General features: G+C 40.8%; 1 protein-coding gene and 1 long non-coding RNA gene across 15 annotated transcripts in view; one reads left to right on the plus strand and one right to left on the minus strand.

Moving 5' to 3' along the window:
• The window catches only part of CIT (citron rho-interacting serine/threonine kinase), a 151,192-nt gene extending 148,356 nt beyond the window's left edge, over positions 1 to 2,836 (minus strand). For 6 of the 11 annotated variants that reach the window (XM_073223901.1, XM_073223895.1, XM_073223896.1 and 3 more), the window contains exons 1-2: positions 2,716 to 2,835; positions 1,774 to 1,882 (exon numbers count right to left, since the gene is read on the minus strand). In XM_073223901.1, the coding sequence (XP_073080002.1) occupies positions 1,774 to 1,869 (96 nt within the window). In that variant the 5' untranslated portion in view covers positions 1,870 to 1,882; positions 2,716 to 2,835. Of the gene's footprint in view, positions 1 to 1,773; positions 1,883 to 2,715 lie in introns of all 11 variants that reach the window. The other 5 variants (XM_073223898.1, XM_073223903.1, XM_073223902.1 and 2 more) reach the window with 3 other exon arrangements.
• Positions 2,837 to 2,998: 162 nt separating this feature from the next.
• The window catches only part of LOC140846353 (uncharacterized), a 41,958-nt gene continuing 27,129 nt past the window's right edge, over positions 2,999 to 17,827 (plus strand). For all 4 annotated transcript variants that reach the window (XR_012125352.1, XR_012125355.1, XR_012125354.1 and 1 more), the window contains exons 1-2: positions 2,999 to 3,144; positions 16,312 to 16,425. This is a non-coding gene — a long non-coding RNA (uncharacterized lncRNA). The remainder of the gene's footprint in view (positions 3,145 to 16,311; positions 16,426 to 17,827) is intronic.

Genomic DNA, 17,827 nt, shown 5'->3' on the forward strand with positions numbered 1-17,827 from the left:
GGCAAACTCATGTTGGCCCAAGAAATTTGTTAGATTTTTCTGGCTCGAGTATCTAAAAGTCTGCTAACCACTGATGGAGAACTTAAGAAGTACTGTTAAGTAGAAACTGAGGCCCAGTCTAAAGTACTTACCTAAATGGAAAACAAAATCACTACTCTAAACCTCATTAAAACAGTGGTGGACGGGGAAAGAACATTATCCTTCCCTGTTTACATTAGGTGAATGTAAGGTGTATGCTACACTTGCAAATAATAGCTTTCCTGGGGACAGAAAGGAATTCATTTAAAAAGATGAATTGAGAATTTACCCACAATTCTTGTTGTTCTGACATTTAAGTATAAGATACACTTAATAAACTCTGATATATGCTGGTAGTGTTGCTCAGTGGCTACCTGCCCAGCCTCTGGACTTAGACCAAAAATGGAGTGCCTGCCTCTGCCATTTACAAGCTGCATGATCCTGGGCAAGTCCTTGCCTCCTTCGAAGTCTCCTCCTATTTAAAATGTAAATAAGAATAGGCGCTACCTCAATTATGAGGCTGAAGTGAGATAATCAGGAACATGCTGGCTCTGTACCCAGCACATTGGAAGCCACAGTTATTACATAATCAGAACATTAGAAGTCCTTGGTAAATTTTGTAATAACTTGGAAAAGTTTTGGAGTAAAACAATAAAGGGGCTAAAAAGTGGCAGTTAAGGTTAGTGACAGGTTATTAGCAGCTAAGGTAAGGTCCAGTCAGAGAAGGGTAGAGACAGACTATTCATTTGTGGAAAGCAGCTCATGACCTAAAATGGCAATGGGGATAGCCCCTCAGAACAACCTAAGCTTTCAATTTGTCTACATTCTGATCTGACTGAACATCCCCTAATACCAATATTTTGGGAAAAAAGTCATCAAAAACATATTAGTATTTATCACCATACAAGCATCTTCACATAAATACCTTCCTAAATATAATTACTGCTAAGTGAACATATTTATTATTACTATAATACTATATCCATACTTAGTATTAACAATACTTACCTTTTATAACTATTGGCTGATCAAGTTCTTGGCTTCTAAGCAAGGAGCTATCTCACTTAATCCTCATAATAACCCTGTAAATTAGGTGTTATAACCTCTATTTTAAAGACTGGCAAATGGATTCAGAGAAGGCAACTGACTCACCCAAGGTAACACAGCTAACAAGCACTAGAGCCAGGATCCAAACCTAAATCTTCACTATTATCTATATTGTCCTCCTGACTTGTGAATACATCAGTCAAACAAGGATTTCTACATCAAGAATGTTTTATCTACATCAGAACAAATGAATTAGAAATCTACTTGGAAATAATCTCCTGATTGTTTTAGTACTTTTGGAGTGAAGAAGATGTTCTATAACTTGAGAGGAATGTGGGTTTCACAAATGTGATATTTATCAAAGGTTTTTTTCAATCTAGAAAATAAACATCTCTTGAATGAAAAAGAAATGTGATTACTCCTACAGAAATTCTTGTCAAAAGAGTACTTTGTTTTTCTTTCTTCAATAAAAGGACAAACTTTAGTATAGAAGTGTAAAGCATAAGAAATTATTAAAAACTTCATGGCCAAGTTTAGTTATCTACTACCATCTGCAAAGCGGTTCCCTTTTCCAATATTACCAGCGCATGTGACACACCAAACGGAATTTCTCCTACAAGATTAGCTTCAGTCCTATAAAAGTAAAGGTAAGTGACAAAGAGGGTCCAAGAAAACAAACACAGGTGAGCAGACTTAGCAGCCTGTTACCTGGAAGAAATGATTCAGCCTGGAGGCCCGGCTGGCAATGGGATCGGCTGCACCAGCATCCTGCAGATTCCGCGCTCCATACTTGAACTTCAGCATCTCCTCACTGGTGCTGAAGCGAAACAGGAGGTCAAATGTGCTATTGCCAATGTGAGAGATGCTGATCTCCCTCAAGATATCAGGAATAGGGAAGTGAAGATCAGCCACCACATGGGTCTTGGGAAGTTCAGTCTGACGATGGACATTAAAAACCAGATCTACTCACTGTAACAGGAGGTGATACTTATCTGACTACTCTCTTCTAAATTTGTTTATTATCTGCTCCACCGGTAGCGTAAGCACCACAAGGTTGGAACATAGTAGGTGCTAATAGAGACTTAATGATTGAAATAAACAGATTGCATGTTATAAGGTAATTTGTGCTATGAGGTAAAAAAATAAAAAACAGACTAAGATAAGGGTAATTGGTGTGTGTGGGTGGGGGCGCGCGCAATTTTTTACAGGGTAGTCAGAGCAGACTGCACTGAGAGGGTAACATCTGAAGCAAGATCTTAAGTGGGCAAGCCGTAAGACTCGCTGCTTGGGGCGGGTGCAGAAAGCTCGCTCGGAGAGAACAGCCAGGGCTACAGCCGCAGATTATACGGAGCTGCCGGACTCCACTAGACAGAATGATGCAGGTAATGCTGGCATGAGGCACGGTAGAACACACCTGGACCCCACCCAGTTGAGGAACACCTCCTCCTATCCTGGGCACCACCATCCAGGTGGGCGCGCGCACCGCCAGCCTGGGAAGACCCTCCCTGCCCTCATTACCCCTCGGGAAGGAACCAACTCCCTCCCGCTGCGGGAAGGAAAGCTGGGATTGGTGTGGGTGGCAGTGGCCGGAGCCCTAGCCTTGCAGAGTCGGGTTGGGGAGAATTGGGCGTGGGGGAGGACTAGACTCACGCTCCGCCGACCCCGCCAATCTGCGCTCTGCTCCTCACGGTGCCTCCCGCCGCCAAATTTGAACCTCGGGAGCGGCATGGGCGGGGTCCTGTCGTATCTGGACCATTCAGAGTGCCCTCTCCCATGATGGACAACGACGTATCAGCCAGGCCCCGCCCAAGTCCTTAAAGGTATGAGGAAGTGAAAGGAAGAACCAATCAAATTGTTTCTTCCTTTGACTCGTGACCAATGAGAAACGGGGAAGGGCAAACCCGTCAGGACAGGTCTTGGAAGTTTGAAATTGGCAGTTAAGCGGGCTTCTTCGTTTGAGAAATCGTCTGTTTGTGTCTAGGATCCCTGGAGAGGTCCCCTCCATCACGGCCACCTACGAGGAGGAAGGCGGACAGGCCGCTCTGGTCTTCTTGTTCCTCAATCCTGGCTAAATCCGAGGTACTTGTTACTTTGGTAAACCAACTGGTTATCTGCCACAGTTGAGGCGGCAGAAGTTTTGCATTTGAATTTCAGCCTGCCTGAATTTCTGCATCTTCCGGGCTGATTATCTTGCAACGAATAGGTGAACATACTGAGACAGTCTGAAAGGACATTTTAAAATCAATTAAAGGCAGGAGATTTAAACAAGCACTTGACTAAAGAGGAAATCCAAATGGCCAACAAAGATATAAAGCGGTGCTCAACTTCATACGTAATCACGAAATAAGATAAAGTCACTATGAGATACAATGGCACGCACCCAGATTAGGAGGGGGGGAAAAGGGTCTGACAGTGTTTTTCGAAGATGTGTTGCTACACTTATTCATAGCTAATGGGAGTGTAAATTAGTACAGTCTCTGAAAAAGAGTTTGGGCACTATTTGGTAAAACTGAAGATGTGCATATCCTATGACTCACATGGACAGAACGTGCAAATAGTATTGTATGACACAACGGCCAAAAAAAAATGGAGGCAACACAAACGTCTATCAAGCAGTAGAAAGGATAATTTTTTATATTGCAGTGTTTTCATAAAGCAACTTGAAAAGGAATAAACTAGAGCTAAACACAATGACATGAGTTTCAAAGCAATGCTGACTGAAGGAAACAAGACGATAGGATAAAGTACGATTTGATTAATATAAATTTCAAAAGTAGACGAAACAATGTTGTTTAAGGAGGGATGTACATAAAGTACAGGTGAGGATAGTAGTCACCTAAGGTTGAAATGGAGGCCTTTCAGGCTGCTATGCTGATCTATTTCTTAACCTGGGTGGTAATAATATGAATGTTTATTTTGTAATTATTAAATTTTGTATATATATATATATATATATATATACATATGTATATGTGTTCTATTTTATATTTAAAAACTTAAAGGAGGAGACAGTCCTGTACTCTTTTAATCCCTACACTAGGTGGACCTGGAGATGTGTTACTATGTGTGTGCATGCACACACATGTACATGCATCAACACAAAACCCAAGCAACAGACTTGCTTAATGCACTTTTTTCCCCAAACATAACTTGCTCTTCATTCCTGGGACAATAATGATTACTATTTATCAAACCCCTCCCCTGCCAAGCACTTGGTCTCATTAATCTTTACCACAAGCCAAAGAGAGAGGAACTGTAACCCCCACTTTACATGGAAAAAATAAACCAAGAGAAGTGCAGTGACTAATCTTGGGTCATTCAATTATTGGTGGTAGAGTTGGGTTTGGGACTCCTGAACTGTCTGACTCCAACTCCTTTCCTCTGCACAAAACCTGCTTCTCAGAAGACATGAGAAATTATCCCAGCCTCTGGTTTTGTCATGTTGCAAGGCCTGACCCAGTCCAGAAAGATGTAAAAAAAAAAAAGTACTTCTAATGACATGTTGGAGATAGCAAGGTGAGGGGATGCAAAGTGGGTTGTAGCCAGCTGCTGACTTGATATAATCTCAGAAAGGTATGAATGTTGATCTAGTTGATACTTCTGCTGATTTTTCCAGTCCAGCCAAACCTGTTACTGTCCAGGTATCAGAAATAGAATGCAATGTTAACAGCACTGATTTTTACTGCACCAAATCCTGCCTAGATATCCTGTTAATTTCCCATTAGAACAATTACTGGCTTCTGCAAACCCTTTATGAAACAAGACAGAGAATAAACAACAAATAAAATGAATGAAGAAACATAAAGCAAAAGTCACACTAACTCTGCCAGTTTTTGAAATTCTGATGGACAACAGGCACATGAAAAGCTGCTCCACATCACTAATTATCAGGGAAATGCAAATAAAAACCACAATGAGATATCACCTCACACCAGTTAGGATGGCCAATATCAAAAAGACTAAGAACGATAAATTCTGGCGAGGCTGTAGAGAAAGGGGAACCCTCCTACACTGCTGGTGGGAATGTAAGCTAGTTCAACCATTGTGGAAAGCAATATGGATGTTCCTCAAAAAACTAAAAATAGAAATACCATTTGACCCTGGAATTCCACTCCTAGGAATTTACCCAAATAATATAATTTCTCAGATTCAAAAAGACATATGCACCCCTATGTTTACTGCAGTACTGTTTACAATAGCCAAGATATGGAAGTAACCTAAGTGTTCATCAGTAGATGAATGGATAAAGAAGATGTACATATACACAATGGAATACTATTGGGCTATGAGAAAGAAACAAATCCTACCATTTGCAACAACATGGATGGAGCTGGAGGATATTATGCTCAGTGACACAAGCCAGGCAGAGAAAGACAAATACCAAATGATTTCCCTCGTTTGTGGAGTATAACAATGAAGCAAAACAGCAGCAGACTCACAGACTCCAAGAAGGGACTAGCAGTTACCAAAAGGGAGGGGTGGGGAAGGGTGGGTGGGGAGGGAGGGAGAAGGGCACTGAGGGGTATTATGACTGGCACACATGGTGTGGGGGGATCATGGGGAAAACAATATAGCACAGAGAAGGCAAATAGTGACTCTGTGGCATCTAACTATACTGTTGGGCAGTGACTGCAATCGGGTATGGGGGGGGACATGATAACAGCGGTGAATGTAGTAACCACATTGTTTTTTCATGTGAAACCTTCATCAGAGCATATATCAATAATACCTTAATAAAAAAGAACTCAGCCAGTTTTCTTTCAGGAGTAGTAATTACACATAGTGTGTAGGGAAGATAATAAGGATGGATCAGGAGGGTTTGTGCCTATCCTCAAAGGATAAGACATTGCCAAATAGAACTGTCATTAAAGCTAGACTGACAGGAAACCTGAGACCTTATCTTAGTCCTCGCACAAGACGAAACCGTGACCAGTCAGTCCTATGCTGAACGTGAATCCATGATGATTATTTTGATGGAGATTCTGAAAGAACATCATCCTAACTGAGTCATAATGAAGGACATTATAATCTTATAGCATTCAATCCTTCACTGATTCAAAATACATTTTTGTGCCAAGCACTGGGGGTACCAAAATAAAATAGACACCCTCCTTGTCTATTTTTGAAAGGCTGAGTATGGTAGGGATATGGGGCTGTAAGCAAACATTCGTGAAGCCCTGTGGTAAGTTCCTGTAGCAGTGGAGGGCTTGGCAACCACAGCAGGGGAGGGCAAGTGGCATGTGACAGCAAACACCCAAAACTTGAAAACAAAATGTGATGCCCTCTAAGAGAGCTTTCAACTGAGAGATTACACAAGTAGAAATACTCCAAGACATCTTTAAAAGATAGAAGGAATGACTACGAGACTCAAGCTAGACTTAGTGGAACATTAAGAATTAGTAATACCATCCACCCCAAAGGACAGAAAAAGTATTTGAGAAACTACACCCACTTTAGATATAAAGAGACAAAGCTATTCTGGTTCCTTTAGCAGCTATTTTAAGTGTAAGTTACTTCTAAATAAGGAAAATAACTACCACAATCTGAGTGCTTTCTAAGAGCAAGCCGTATCTCAGGCATCACCTTTTTCCCAGATATGAGTCCCGACTTCTGGTATAAGAGACTCGTGCAGGTCACATACAAATGTCACTTATTTTTTATATTTTACTGTGTGTTAGGAAAAATTATAGTTAGCCCATCGATCCAGGTGTTGTAGAAAGTCCAGCAGTATCTTGACCTCCACGCATTAGATGCCCCACCCACTAGCACACACTCACAGTCATGACAACCAAACATGTCTCCCAACATTGCTCAGTGTCCCCTGGGGGTCAAAAATCACCGGAGTTGAGAACCACCTGTTGTAACTGTATGATGTATTTTCAGTGAATCCATGAAATAAGATTTATTTAAATCAACAGAGCTCACAAACAAAATACATTTTCCAGATTTTAAATGTTACAAAAAAACTTGTTAATTAACTTTTATTCTGACATCTTTATTTTTCAAATGTTTTTGTCAAGTTTGAATGATAAGTTCCCATCTGTGTTTTTTTTTTTCCTTCTTTGACCTCAGACAAAGCCTCTAACAAGGAAAGATAAATTTTCAAAATTCAATTCAGTAGCAATTAGCCTTCCTGCTATTTGATTCTAGACATTTCTCTATGATTCTTGGGTATGTCAGTTGATAGTGTCCCTTCAAAAGTGTTATAAACTGTAAAACATACCTTTAATCCTTCAGACCACTCATTTGAAGAGTGTTTTATAATCTCCAGTCCTTTTGTAATACAAGAAATTCAGGCACTGGACTCAAAAACTGTTTTCTGGTGACAACTAGAAAAAATGTCATCAAATTCCTACAGTGTTCGAGAGAAGGAAAAGAGAAGCCCCAGACTGGGAGAAAATATTTTCAAAAGATACATCTGATAAAAGACAGTTATCCAAAATATAAAAAAAAACTTTCAAAGCTCAACAGTAGGAAAATAACTCAATTGAAAAGTGGGCTGAAGACCTTAACAGATGCCTCACCAAAGAAAATACGCAGATGAAAAAAAAAGCATAGGAAAAGATGTTGCCCATCATATCACTACACACCCATTAGAACAACTGAAATCCCAAACACAGACACACCAAATGCTGGGGAGGATGTAGAGCAACAGGAACTCTCGTTCATTGCTGGTGGGAATGCAAAGTGGTACAGCTCCTTTGGAAGACAGTTTGGCAATGTCTTACAAAACTAAACACTTACTATTCTATTCAGCAATCATACTCCAAAGGAGTTGAAAATGCATGTCTGCATAAAACCTGTGCATGGATGTTTATAGCAGCTTCGTTCAGAATTGTCAAGACTTGGAAGCAACCAAGATGTCCTTCTGTAGGTGAATGGATAACAAACTGTGATACATCCAGACAATGGAACATTATTCAGCACTAAAAAGAAATGAGCTACAAGCCTTAAAAAGACATGGAGGAAGCTTAAATGCATACTGCTAAGTGACAGAAGCCAATCTGAAAAGACTACATACTGTATGATTCCAACTACATGACATTTTGGAGAAGGCAAGACTATGGAAATAAAAAGCCATTTCAGAAACAAATCAAATATCCAGGGATTAAGGTAATTTGATTTATGTGCTAATTATATATCAAAGATGAGGTGGGGGAAATAAATAGATTATTTCTTTAGTAGGAGGAATAGAAAACCCTCACCAGTCTTCATTCATTTGATCACTCAGCAAACATTTATTGAGCACCTACTATTTGTGGCACTGCTTTAGGTGCTAGGGTGTCAGCAGTAGATAAACTAAACAAAAACCCTTGACCTTGTGGGGTTCACGTTCTAGTGGGTGGAGACAGACATTAAGCAAGATAAATAAACAAAATGTACTATGGAGAAAAATGACCCCAAAAAGGGCTCACGGAGTGCAGGAGAGGAGTTCCAATCTTAAGTGCTCAGAAACAATTTCAGTAAGAGGGCAACCCTTGAATAAAAACTCCAGGTTTTGGAGAAGGCCGTGCAGCCAGCTGGGGGAAGAGCACTCCAGGGTCAGCAAGGGTAAAAGCCCTGAGGTCAGGGGAGCTTGGTACGTCGGAGAAACAGTAAGTTTCTGTGTATGAGTTTCCTATTGCTGCTGTAACAAATGACCACAAATTTAACGCCTTAAAACAATACAAATGTACTCCCTTACAGCCCTGGAGATCAGGAGATTGACAAAGTTGCCACTGAACTAAGATCGAGGTGTTGGTGTTGGGGGCTCATTCTTTCCAAAGGCCCCAGGGGAGAATCCGTTTCTTTTTTCAGCTTCTAGAAGCCACCTGTATTCTTCGATTCGTAACTCCTTTCTCCATCTTCAGAGCCAGGGATGTAGCATATGCTCTTTCTCTCCCTTTCTTTATCTCTCTCTTTCTCTCACTTTTATTTGTCAAATCCCTTTCTCTCTCTGACCCTCCTGCCTCCCTCTTATGAGGACCCTTCTACTTACACTGGGACCCACCTCAATAATCTCCCCATCTCAAGGTCCTTAATTTAGTCACACCTGCAAAGTCCCTTTTGCCATATAACTGGTAACAGATTCACAAGTTCTGAGGATTAGGACATGGACACATTTGGGGGTCACAATTGTGCTTACCACAACCAGCAAGGTTCAAGAAGAATGGATGCAGGCGAGAATAGCAGGAGATGAGGTCAGAGATGCTCCTTTTTAATGACTAAAAGCTTATCCATTAAAAAAGAATTATTAGCAATTTCATTCTTTAAAATTAACTAGCTTGGCCTTTTCCACAGTAAATAATACTGAGTTGTACTTTTCTACTCCTTCTGCTGTCAGCCTGCCTTTGTAATATTGTCTTTTTTTCTCAACTTCTAATAAACCTAAAACACTTGGAGAGGCTACAGTATAAATTATTTCAGCTTTCCATATGTGGGTGTTGAAAGGGGCGGTCCAATCCCAAAAAGCAAACCTAGCTGAGAGGACCTTGGAAAGAAAGGAAATACAAAACATGGGGTGGCAGAAAAGGTGTATTCTCTTGTTCATTAGCATCACTTTGCAGAAAAGCCCCAAATCTCTATTTGCATATATTGGGGAAGACTGTCCAACCTTGCATAACTCTTTTTTCATTTAACTTTTTTAAATTGTGATAAAGTACACGTAATATAAAACTTACCATCTTAACCATTTTTAAGTGTACGCTTCAATGACATTAAGTACATTCACATTATCATGCAACCATCACCACTGTCCATCTCCAGAACTTTTTCATCTGGCAAAACTGAAACTGTTCCCACTAAACAACGCCCCCCCATTCTCCACTCCTCCAAGCCCCTGGTCACTTCTTTTCTTTCTGTCTCTGTGAACTTCCCTGTTCTAGCTCCCTCATATAAGTAGCATCATACAGTATTTACCCTTTTGTGTATGATTTATTTCACTTGGCATGTTTTCAAGGTTCATTCACATTGTAGCATGTGTCCAAACTTCACTGCTTTTCATGACTGATATTCCACATTTTCTTTATCCATTCATCTGTTGATGGACCCTTGGGTTGTTTCTACCTTTTGGCTATTATGAATAATGCTGCTGTGAACACTGGCATACAAATATCCGTTTGAGTCCCTGCTTTCAATCATTTTGGGTATGTACTTAAGAGGGGAATTGTTGGGTTATACGGTAATGTAACATTTAACTTTTTGAAGAGCTGCCAAACTGTTTTCCTCAGCAGTTACACCATCTGACATACCTACCTGCGTGCACCAGGGCGCCAGTTTCTGCACATCTTCAATGCTTGTTATATTCAGCACTTTTTTTTTTTTAATAATAGCCATCCTATGGGTCTGAGGCGTATCTCATGCCTGTTTATTTACACTTTTCTTGTTTAACAGTGGAAATTTTTCATTCAAAATGCAGGCATTTCTCCAGATCACACTCCTCCCGACACCTATAGTTCACTTCCAATAGCCCTTAGGCTCCTGCCTTCAAAATTACTTCCTTCGGTGGCTTCCTGATTTTGAAAGCGTCCAAAGTACCATTGCTTGCTTTGCATTTTGCCTCCCCGAGGCAGACACGCTATCTAGTGGCCCGATGTGGTAACTGCAGGGGCATCCCCCCCAGTTTCACGCTTGCCAGTCCCAGTACAGAGCCTTTGATTATATTTTCTTTTCCTGGTGATGCCCATCTGGTACTACGATGAAAGGTGAAATCCAAATGTGATTCACAAAGGGGTGTTTTTACGAAGTTTATATACATGGGCTTTCACCCCAAATGGCAGTGCCCTCTCTGGTGTCCTCCTAATTGCACCCCTTCCTAAAATACAAATAATAGAAATGCAGCTGACATTTTAAATGCAACTGGTTTGTTGAACAATTTGTCCAAAAAAGAAATAATTTTACTTTCTTCCAGTCTCTGTTTTCAACCACTCTCTATTTGAACCTCCTTTTCAACCCTTTAAGGACACCCTAGCAAACCCCATAGCTCTCAGATTTCTTCAAGTTTTCACAAAATCCCTTGTAGTGCCATCTGATACTTCACCTCCACCTTCCCCAGAACAGGCCTGGCTTTGGAGTGGGGACAGGGGGTGGCCTGCTCACTCAGCTGTTCCTACTCCTTTGAAACGCCTCTCATGTTTGGAGCAGAGACTAGAAATTAAGGGGAAAGCACTGCCCTGCACAATTTTCTGACTTAGGAAATGGCCTCCTAATTGGACTTCTCCAACTACCCTCCCCTAAGTTCACACCCCTCAATAAATTCCAAGGTGTCCCCTTAATTCATTCGTGCCCCACCCGACAGCAAGAGCTGAGGCTGCTTCGTTTTGCCCCCACCCCTGCCTTTCTGCATGCGCACTCCAGCCAGCTCCATCTCCCTTCCACTTTTCTCCCTTCCCTTAGAGATCACAAGAATAAGGAAAAGGAATAATCACTCTTAGAAAAGGAAATCATGTTATCCTTAGAACTATAAACCTAAAGAATCCAAGAGACGCAAGTAAGAAATTTATTAGAACCAGTAAGAGTTACAAAAGATAGCCCAAAATAAGAGGAATGCACAGAAAAATCAATAGCTTTCCATTTTACCAGCAACCACCATTGAACTAAGGTTAGGGAGAAAAGATTCCATTCCAGTAATAACAAAATATCAAGTTCCCAGAAATAAACTCAGCAGGAAAAGAGCAAAGGCCACCTAAAGAAAACTATAAAGCTTGACTACAGACATGAAAACAAGACTTGAGTAAGAAAATGGAGAGGATGCATTAGCATTGTATGAATTCCTTTTCTTCCCGAATGAGCATAAAAATGAAAAGCACGATAAATTACGGTCTGTCCATACAATGGAATTCTTATTCAGCAATAAGAAGGAATGGACTATTGATATATGCAACAACATGGATAAACCTCAGGACTATTATGCTGCGTAAAAGAAGCCAGACACAAAAGAGTATATGCTGTATGACTGCATTTATATAATAGTCTAGAAAGGGGAAAAAATGAAAGCAGCTGGGGTTGGGGGTGGAGATGAGGATTAATTGCAGAAAGGCAGACGGGACCTTTTGAAAGCTAATGAGAATGTTCTGTATCTTGATGGTGTATACATTTGTCAAAACGCATCTAAATGTATCCGTAAAATGATGCATTACTGTATGTAAATTATGACTCAATAAAGTCAAAAAAATGAAACGCAATTTCAGAAAAAAAACCCAACTTCAGGGTTTGGGGAACAGGTGGGGCAGAGATTTAAGAAACTGAAAATAAAATTCTTTGGGAAGAATAAAGTCATGAGACTGGCCAAGAAAAAAAATCATAAGCTCAGAGAGCACATCAGCAAGTCTGCAGTCCGAACAGGTGGCACACCGGTCACCCTAGGGAGAAGATGCTGCCAGCTCCCCCCATCTGGCAGGCACCCTCCATCCTCTATCTCTAAAACACATTCCCCATGGGGAGGGCAAACAGTAGTGGCAGCTCTTGCCCTGTCTCCACCCAACACGCAGGGGAAAGGGGACAGGCTGCACAGTGCACAGGAGTTTGGTTCGTTCATAGAGGGGACGGACCCCAATTGTTTTCTTCTCTCTTTAGAACGTGGGGTCCATGAAGATTTTTTTGTTCTCAGCTTTGAGTCCTCACTGCCTCCTGTTATTACAAAAGGCAAGCAAGAGGCTCAGACGCCTTTAGGATACTTCTTATATCATGGAGGTCTCCAAAAATATATTGTTTCATGGCAGAAAAACGAGGGCCACCTATAAACCAAGATAAATTCTGGGATTTAGGAAGAGGTGTGCAAATGTTAGATGGTAGACTCCAGTGCACACTAGGCTGGAAAGAGGAGAACAGTGATGAACTGATTTTGCAAACTCCCACGGTTTGCTGTTATTTAGGATGAAACGCTTGAAAAGAGGGAATGGATTGATGCATCAACATACTTTGTGTTCGCTGCAGACAAAAGCAAGATAGCACCTTAATGTGACCAATTTTTCTGGGCATAAAGATTTTCCACAACCATTAAGACATTTCTTTTTCAATTGGTATGCTTGGTGGTATATTTTTAGAATTGAAATTTCTCGTTAAGGGTTGATGTGGTTTGAAGATGATCATTCTTCCCAGCTAGTTTTCTCCCTGCTCCCCATTAGCAGGGTCTAAAAAAGCAGACATTGGAAACAGAGGCTTTATGCCTTCAGGAGCACAATTCCCAGCTTACTTGCCTTTGCCAGGTAAAAAAACCATTTCCAGCACTAACGAAAGGTAATACATCTGAGATTTCCTACCAGTGTTTCATTCTGTGAAGCGAAGATTCTTCAAGGAACAAGAAATCATTAAGATTTGAAATTTATTGGACATATTCATGGCAGCCAATCAATGACAGAAATGGAGACCTATCTCACCATGGCAACTTATGGAGATTGTATGCTGTTTCCTGAGCCATTGGAGTGTCTATTTGCTGCTAGCCAATAAAATGAGAACAGCCCTGTAAATGTTTCTGAATGCCTGCTGCAAATTAAATGGAACATGTATCACTCAGGTCTGTCTGTATTAGTTATCTAATGCTGCATGGCAATATTGCCACACACTTAGCCTCATAAAACAACACACATTTGTTATTTCACAGTTTCTGTGAGTCAGGAGTCCAGACATGGCTGAGTCAGATCTTCTGTGAAACTGCAATGCAGGCTTTGGTTGGGTGGGGCAGCAGTCTCATATCAAGGTTTGACTGGGGAAAGATCTGCTTTTAAGGTCACGTTGTTGCTGGCAGCATACAGTTCCTTGAAAGCTGCAGCTGTAGTTTCCTGTTGGCTGCCAGTGGAGGTCACCCTCAGTTTCTTATTTTGTCCTATCCATACAGAAGCTCACAAGAAGACAGTGGCTTGCTTCTTCAAAGCTAGCAAGGAAGAGAGTCTTGTGGCAAGACAGACGTTACAATATTAAATGACTTAACCACAGACGTGACAGCCCATCACTTTCGCCATATTCTCTTGGTCAGAAGCAAGTCACAGGTCACGCCCACACATAAGGGGAGGGGATCACAGAAGGACAAATGCACCAGGAGGCAGGAATCATGAGAGTCGCCTTTAGAGTCTGTCTTCCACGTTGTCTAAGCTGGCTGCCAACATCACTTTAAATGAGGATAACTTGGTTTAAATGGGGAAGACTCCATCCCCAAGAACGACAGATGGACCACCCTCTGCCATGAATCCTGTAATTCAAGAATAGCATTTACCACACAATTGAGAGCAATCTTGGATGATTCTAGCACCTTTCAGCTGCTGCTTCTTTCTCCTACCTACCTCCCCTCCAAGTACTGAGAAACCACATTGCCACACTACTGGGCACAATCCCCCTAAGTGCACTGCTTGGGTACCCCCCAGTGGGGACATACTGTCTCTGGGAATGTAACTATGTGTATGTGGAGTTCTCCTCCATCACACCTATCATTGGCTCAGTTACTCAGTGCCTACACCTGGCAAAGCACAATGCTAGCCATGAATGGTAATGCAAAGAATAGTGAGATGTGATCTCAAGATATTTACAATCCAGGTGAAAAGTGCTGTATAGTTTTTCCCAGAAGAGTAAAGGGTCCATAAATGGAAAGGGCATAGTGGACAGCTCTTGAATTTTTAAATAATGAGCACTTAGGAAATGAAAGTAGATATTTCTCTCCTACCTTCTGGAAAGAGAATCCCATATATAGCTGTCAAAGCCCCCTCCCTCCCACATCTTCTCGACCAGAAGCCTTGGGTGGAATTGATCCAACCCCTCCTCCAGAGGTGGGCCTATATCTGCCATCAGTCAATCAGTTTATCCCTTACCTTTCTCCTACAGTGATTGGTTCGCAATTGAGGTGGCAACCCAACCAAAGCCAATGGGAGTTAAGGAAAAATTTACTTGGTCTCTAGGAAAGAAAACTCCCTCTCGAAGTTTCAGAGAGCAGTCTCTTCTATACCAGTGCTATCCATACGTGAGCTTCATATGCGATTTTCAGTTTACTAGTAGCCACATTTTTATTAATTTTTATTTTATTTTATTTTTTATTAAGGTATCATTAATATACAATCTTATGAAGGTTTCACATGAGCAAAACTGTGGTTTCAGCATTCACCCATATTACCAAGTCCCCCCCACACCCCACTGCAATCACTGTCCATCAGCATAGTAAGATGCTATAGAGTCATTACTTGTCTTCTCCTGCTATACTGCCTTCCCTGTGACCTACCTATGTTAAGTGTGCTAATATAACACCCCTTAATCCCTTTATCCCTTCCTCCCCACCCACCCTCCTCCCCACCCCCTTCACTTGGTAACCGCTTGCAGTTTGGTAGTCCTTCTTGCAGTCTGTGAGTCTGCTGCTGTTTTGCTCCTTCAGTTTTTTCTTTGTTCTTTCTTATACTCCACAAATGAGGGAAATCATTTGGTACTTGTCTTTCTCCACCTGGCTTATTTCACTGAGCATAATACCCTCTAGCTCCATCCATGTTGCTGCAAATAGTAAGATTTGTTTTCTTCTTATGGCTGAATAATATTCCATTGTGTATGTGTACCACATCTTCTTTATCCATTCATTTGCTAATAAGACACTTAGGTTGCTTCCATATCTTGGCTATTGTAAATGGTGCTGCAATAAACATAGGGGTACATATGTCTTTTTGAATCAGGGATCTTGTTTTCTTCAGGTAAATTCCTAGGAGTGGAATTTCTGGGTCAAATGATATTTCTATTTTCAGTTTTTTGAGGAACCTCCATATTGCTTTCCACAATGGTTGAACTAATTTACATCCCCACCAGCAGTGTAGGAGGGTTCCCCTTTCTCTGAATCCTCACCAGCATTTGTTGTTAGTTGTCTTTTGGTTGTTGGCCATCCTAACTGGTGTTAGGTGATATCTTATTGTGGTTTTAATATGCATTTCCCTGACAATTAGTGATGTAGAGCATCTTTTCATGTCCCTGTTGGCCATCTGAATTTCTTCTTTAGAGAAGTGTCTGTTCAGATCCTCTGCCCATTTTCTAATCGGGTTATTTGCTTTTTGGATGTCGAGGCTTATGAGCTCTTTGTATATGTTGGATGTTAATCCCTTATAGCAGCCACAGTTTTAAAAAGAAAAAGGAAAAATTAATTTTGATAACTTCTACTTAGCCCAATATATCCAACATATTACCATTTCAATATGTAATCAATATAAAAAATTATTAGTAGATATTTCATATGCTTTTTTCTTATCTGAGGTCTTTAACATCTCTGGTATATATTTTACACTCACAACACATCTCAATTTGAACTAGCACGCCTGTCAACAGCCACAGAGATCTAGTGGCTACCATATTGGACAGCAGGACCCTGGACACAACGATATGCAGATGTGAAGCTCCATCTGTACACTCATTTTGACACCGCAGGTATGTGGGACAGAGGACACTTAAGATGAAACTGACCACATCGAAGGAAAAGAAGAGAACTGCGAATAAACTGGGTCCTTGGTGGCATCATGTGAGTCACCAGATCAAGCATCCCTTGAAATTAGCATAACCTCAGAACATTTCAGCTGTGTGAGCCAACAAATTCCCTTGCTGCTTAAATTAATTCAAGTTGAAATTTCTGTCTATTCCAAACAAAAGTATCTCAACTGATACAGAGGGTAATTAATAAAATAAAACAATTATGTGCCAAAACTGAAGAATAGACAGTAAGTCTACAGTGTTCAGAGAAAGGGGAAGTTCATTTGACAATAGCAGGGTTTCTTCGGGGCTGGATAATTCTTTATTGCGGGGCAGTGGGCTGTCCTGTGCATCATATGATGCTTTGCAAAATCCCTGGCCTCTGTACTGGGTGCCAGCAGCACCTTCTTCCTCCAGCTGTGACAAAAGTGTCTCCAGATTTTGTCAGATGTCCCCAGTTGAGAGCCAGTGAGCTAGAGAAGGAATTTGTAATAAATCTAGAAGAATAGGTGGGATGTATTTGTGTGGGAAAGGTATTTCTGGTGGGAGTAATGACACTATTAAAGGAACCAGGAGGGAAAACAAAAGGCTCATGAGGAAATCAATCAAGTCAACACTGCCAAGTCCCAGCTGTGGCTGCCAACAACAATCAGAGCATTACATTTTATCTGGAAAATCATTTTTTAAAAATTCTATCGTACATTGTTACTGGAAACCTAAATCAGCACAAACCCTTTTAGTGGGAAATATCTACAAAAATGAAAAATGTTTTTACCCTTTGGCTCAGCAATCCAGAGGGGGGGAAAACTTTGCCTAACAAAATGTAATAATAATAATAACTGAAAATGGCAAATGTTCATTAATAGGGACTTGGTTAAATTAATTATGATAGAGCCACACAATTGAATACTATACACCCATGTTTTTAAAAACTGTGTGCACAAAGAAAAATACCCAGGATATTTAGATTTTAAAAAGGTAAGATATGAGTGTGTAGTATAATCCCATGGAAATAACATAAATATGTTAATATGTATCTGTTAATATATACTTGGGAAAAATGAAGGAAATATATACAAAACTTACTGGTGATCATGCTGGGGAGAATGCATGCCTTGAGAGGGTAAAGAAATGAGAGTTACACTTTCTAGATGCAGTATATATGTAACGATATGAAGAAGATTTCTTATTTTCTTGGCATCAAAAATTATCTTCCACCCCCTATCCCAGCCCCTGGCACTGCCTTCTGCAGAACAAGCCTTTTGTTTGTTTGATAAAAACTTTCATACGCATCTTGTCGGGTTGGTTCAGTTGTATGCTGGTCAGTATTTAAGAACTAGCTCTTTGAGGGGTGGGGAAACCC

Source organism: Manis javanica, chromosome 15, assembly GCF_040802235.1.
Source record: "Manis javanica isolate MJ-LG chromosome 15, MJ_LKY, whole genome shotgun sequence".
NCBI classification, from domain to species: Eukaryota; Metazoa; Chordata; class Mammalia; order Pholidota; family Manidae; genus Manis; species Manis javanica.